At 46.8% G+C, this 5,469-nt stretch overlaps 1 protein-coding gene across 1 annotated transcript in view; it reads left to right on the forward strand.

Moving 5' to 3' along the window:
- Positions 1-956: 956 nt before the first annotated feature.
- Positions 957-5,469, forward strand: part of trmt13 (tRNA methyltransferase 13 homolog) — a 9,956-nt gene continuing 5,443 nt past the window's right edge. Inside the window, exons 1-7 of the mRNA XM_072439176.1 lie at positions 957-1,099; positions 1,528-1,577; positions 1,644-1,710; positions 2,177-2,230; positions 2,453-2,525; positions 3,602-3,708; positions 4,938-5,105. Coding sequence (XP_072295277.1) covers positions 989-1,099; positions 1,528-1,577; positions 1,644-1,710; positions 2,177-2,230; positions 2,453-2,525; positions 3,602-3,708; positions 4,938-5,105 — 630 coding nt within the window. The 5' untranslated portion in view covers positions 957-988. The remainder of the gene's footprint in view (positions 1,100-1,527; positions 1,578-1,643; positions 1,711-2,176; positions 2,231-2,452; positions 2,526-3,601; positions 3,709-4,937; positions 5,106-5,469) is intronic.

Here is a 5,469-nt window from a genome sequence, read left to right on the forward strand (position 1 = left end):
TGGCCCGTCCGCTGCTGACGTCATCACAACATCTCCTGCAGACGGACTCGTGCAGACGGCTCCTGCAGGCGGCTCGTGCAGACGGCTCCTGCAGGCGGCTCGTGCAGACGGCTCGTGCAGACGGTCTCGCGGCTTCACTGTTTGACCTCTAGTTTGACCTTTTTCCCCCAAATACGTTGTTTTCGTATGTGTGACTTTACCGGTTCCCAATAAATACATCTCGTACATTGTAAAACAGCGCCATCTTCTGGTTCTTGTACATTTTTTTCTAAAATAATAGTTAATTCAGAGAACAATCAGACATTTGACATAACTTTGAACGGTCAGGGTCAATAAGAAGATGAGAATGGCGTAGTACTTTTTCTGTCCTTATAGACAATCGTAAAGTTTCAAATATAATATAAAGTAAACAGGTATTCAAAATAAGAAATTCAACAATAAAGACATAAAAAACAAAGAAAAACTATGTTTTGGCAAAAATATTTTTAATTCTAATTTAGTTATCATTGGAGGAAATGGATGCAAAAAACTCAAACCATTGATAAAAATGACCCATGTCCTGCAAATAATGTGCAGGACATACAAAATATTGGTACATCGATGCAAATTTGCATTTTTGTACCAATATTTTGTATGCAACAATAACAGGTTAATAACTTAATAATTAATAACTAAATAAAAAGATTTAAAGCCATCTATCTGGACAGTGTTTTTAAAGTTTAGATGTTTAGATTAAAACCATAGCTCCACGGCTTAGTTAAACCCATAGCTCCATGGCTTGGTTAAACCCATTGCTCCACAGCTTAGTTAAACCCATAGCTCCACGGCTTAGTTAAACCCATAGCTCCATGGCTTCATACCATAGCTCCATGGACGGGACGGGGAGAAGTGAGCATGATTGAGGTGTAGTTGAGGGTCCGCGCCTGCAGGCGGCAGTGTTGTAGGCGGCAGTGTTGTCCGCTGTGCGCATGCGCTCTGCGTGTCCAACATGGCGGCGCCCTTGCCAGGCCGTTGTGCGTTCTTCGTGCTGAGAAAGAAGCGCTGGTGTAAAATGATTGTGGGAAAAGGAAAGCGCTTTTGTGGTGAGCACGCGGCGATGGTGAGTGTTTACATACTGTGTTTATCCTCTATAAGCGCTGTGTGTGTGTCTGTCTCTGTCTCTGTCTCTGTGTCTGTCTTACGTCTGTTTGAAGGGAGGAGCTAACTACACCGTAACTAACTCAAACTAGTTGTTTGCAATCATGGCAGGCCCCCCTTTAATGTCCCAACCCCCCTTCAATGTCCCAGCCCCCCTTTAATGACCCAGCCCCCCTTCAATGTCCCAGCCCCCCTTTAATGACCCAGCCCCCCTTCAATGTCCCAGCCCCCCTTTAATATCCCAGCCCCCCTTCAATGTCCCAGCCCCCCTTCACTGTCCCAGCCCTCCTTCAATGTCCCCCCCCTTTAATGTCCCAGCCCCCCTTGTGTGGTCCATGTTCCTCCTGTGTGTGAAATGCAGATCTGCTGTAGCGTGTACTTTCCCTCCAGGAGGAAGGATCCGGCAGCCGCAGGATGGTGTGTCCTTTAGACCCAAAGCAGTGAGTCTAACATAATCCTCCTGAATTCTAGTTTAATTTTCTAATGTTGTGTCTTGTTCTTCTCAGCACAGTAAGTGAAGACAAGCTGGAGAAACATCTGAAGAAGTGTAACTCCAGAGAGAAGCCCAAACCTGTGAGTACCACACATACTTTCTACTTTCTACTCCACTACTTCTGAACCAGCTTTATCCTGGTCTTTTTGTTCAACTTTCATGGTTGAAATCTTGCTTTGGGGGAGGAAACATCACGCTTTGGGGAAGGAAACATCACGCTTTAGGGGAGGAAACATCATGCTTTGGGGGAGGAAACATCACGCTTTGGGGAGGAAACATCACGCTTTGGGGGAGGAAACATCTCGCTTTGGGGGAGGAAACATCAGGCTTTGGGGGAGGAAACATCACGCTTTGGGGGAGGAAGCATCACGCTTTGGGGGAGGAAACATCACGCTTTGGGGGAGGAAACGTCAGGCTTTTGGGGTGGAAACATCATGCACCAAATATTAACTGATTTTTTCAGGTGTTCATTTGCAGCACTAACATACAAATACATGATTTAACAATTATACTATATAAGGTTTTCCTTGTTGGTTGTTGTTTTAGGTGTTCTATGTGGAGAACAGAAACGCTGGCTCGGGGGATGAGGCCACTACAGAGGTACTCAAATATTACTTTAAATGTGGTTTCCAACCTTTTCTCAGGGACTTAACATGTTGATTATTATCCATGGTTATTGAATCTAACTAACAGTATTATATTATATAAGCACGTTATAACTGTCCTCCCTTTGTCATTTTGGTTTGGACTGGTTGGAACTTACGGCTCTATTAAAGGGTCAGACTTTCCATGTGACGAGCTGTTCCTGTTTCTGTGCTTGAGCAGGTCAGCCTGTCCGAGCGCAGCCGGACTGAACTCTTCTGTCTGCTGGACAAACTCACGGCCGCCTGCAAAGGTCAGTGAACTTATGACTCTTTTAATTTACAGCGAGAGCTGTATGTTGTTATGCTTCTGTTTAATGCACACGAGGGATTTCCCTTTGTGGACTTGCTACGGACTCAAACACCAAAAATAATTATTTGAACTTTTAATTTAATGTTGTTCTTTTTAACCTGTGTTTTTAAAAGCATTTGATAGAAATAGTATTGATTTATTCTTTTCTACACAATAAATCATGTCAGTGTAATCCTTCATCTTGGAGTGATCCATCGTAGAAAACATTTCAGATTTGGTCCTGTTGCTTACATCCAGTTGCATTTCCTCAGAGTTTTGGAGAAACTTCTGTCTTGACAAAACCAACACTGAGTGTGTTTTACCTCTCGCTCTGAAGAGCAGCCTCAGTGCACTACATTTAACTTTGTTTACTTCACTTTTGGTTCAGTCCAATTCTCGTGCCGCTCCCATTCTCTTCACACCCCGAAACATGGCTGACCTCCGCACTTATTTCCGGGGGTTTCAACGGGTTTCAAGCGAACAGCGCCGTGTAAATGTGCGTAAATGCGCTCACTTCCTCTGGTGCTGGTCTTCTGGTAAATGCTCCGTGAGAGTGAGAGACGGTCAGACAGATACTGAGGGGCGCGGCCATGGACACGTTTAACAACACATACAAATATTTTAAAATCAATGTGATAAGAAACCAGGAGGTAGTGAAGGATTTTAAGACCAGGGTGATGTGCCAGTTAAACGGAGCCAAACAGCAGCATTTTGGACAAGCTGTAGTCGGGCCAGTGATGATTGGTTAAGCCCGACATGAAGTGCATTACTGCAACTGCAAGAGATTTTAATTCATGCTTTCATTACATATGGTTTGTTTTTGGACAGTTGCTGTTAAACTTGAAGCTCAAATTAGCTCTGGACAAACCCAGCTTTTTTCTGCTCACACATAGATGTTTTGCTCTCGGCTTAAGATTGTTAAAAGAGGGACAAAATCAACATTCACGCAGGGGAGCATCATGTGGGCTTAACATAAGACCTCAGTCTTTTCATCAGTTTTAAATATTACAACATGACATGTTGTGTGTCTGGCTGTAGGACTACAGTGTGAACTAGAAGAGAAGGTCCTGTCCCACGTCGCTCTACAGGAGGCACTGGAAAACCCCAAAAATGGAGAGTCTGCCCACAAACACCTCCGACAGCAGGTACAGTCACACACACACCTCTGACTGCAAGTGCAGTCACACACACACACCTCTGACGGCAGGTACAGTCACACACCTCTGACTGCAGGTACAGTCACACACCTCTGACTGCAGGTACAGTCACACACTCACACCTCTGACTGCAGGTACAGTCACACACACACACCTCTGACTGCAGGTACAGTCACACACACACACCTCTGACTGCAGGTACAGTCACACACACACACCTCTGACTGCAGGTACAGTCACACACACACCCCTCTGACGGCAGGTACAGTCACACACCTCTGACTGCAGGTACAGTCACACACCTCTGACTGCAGGTACAGTCACACACCTCTGACTGCAGGTACAGTCACACACCTCTTGACTGCAGGTACAGTCACACACACACACCTCTGACTGCAGGTACAGTCACACACACACACCTCTGACGGCAGGTACAGTCACACACCTCTGACGGCAGGTACAGTCACACACACTCACACCTCTGACTGCAGGTACAGTCACACACACACACCTCTGACTGCAGGTACAGTCACACACCTCTGACGGCAGGTACAGTCACACACCTCTGACGGCAGGTACAGTCACACACCTCTGACTGCAGGTACAGTCACACACACACCTCTGACTGCAAGCACAGTCACACACCTCTGACTGCAGGTACAGTCACACACACACCTCCGACTGCAGGTACAGTCACACACACACCTCTGACTGCAGGTACAGTCACACACCTCTGACTGCAGGTACAGTCACACACCTCTGACTGCAGGTACAGTCACACACACACCTCCGACTGCAGGTACAGTCACACACACACCTCCGACTGCAGGTACAGTCACACACACACCTCTGACGGCAGGTACAGTCACACACACACACACACCTCTGACTGCAGGTACAGTCACACACACACACCTCTGACGGCAGGTACAGTCACACACCTCTGACGGCAGGTACAGTCACACACACACCTCCGACTGCAGGTACAGTCACACACACACCTCCGACTGCTGGTACAGTCACACACACACCTATGACGGCAGGTACAGTCACACACACACCTCTGACTGCAGGTACAGTCACACACACCTCTGACTGCAGGTACAGTCACACACACCTCTGACTGCAGGTACAGTCACACACACCTCTGACTGCAGTTACAGTCACACACACCTCTGACTGCAGGTACAGTCACACACACCTGTCTGTGCTCTCAGGCGTCCATCCTGGCTCACATGGCTGTGCTGGGGCTGCTGGAAGGGAGACGCTGCTTTGTGGAGTTTGGCGCAGGACGAGGAAAACTGTCCCACTGGATCCACGAGGCCCTCAGGGACGAGCCGGAGCTACAGGTGCTGCTGGTGGAGAGGAGCAGCACGCGCTTCAAGGCAAGACTTCCGACCACTGACCTTTACCTGACCTTTACCTGGCTGTAATGGACTCAAGGTCGACGTTATCTGTTTTACTCTGAGGCTGTAGCTTTTATAGAAAACATTCTATACTCTTTTAAGGGGGGTTTGTGTGTATAATTGTGTGTGTGTGTGTGTGTGTTGTGTGTGTGTGTGTGATATATACATACATACGGTATGTACACACACACACGCACACATATATACACACATGTATGCACACATATGTGTGTATATGTACAGTGAACCCTTGTTTATCGCGGGGGTTACGTTCCAAAAAGAACCCGCGATAGGCGAACTCCGCGAAGTAGAAACCTTTATTTTACAGTCATTATACAATGAA

This window comes from Eucyclogobius newberryi, unplaced genomic scaffold, assembly GCF_026437365.1.
Source record: "Eucyclogobius newberryi isolate DKJ021-1_F unplaced genomic scaffold, fEucNew1.0.hap1 SCAF_9, whole genome shotgun sequence".
Taxonomy (NCBI): Eukaryota; Metazoa; Chordata; class Actinopteri; order Gobiiformes; family Gobiidae; genus Eucyclogobius; species Eucyclogobius newberryi.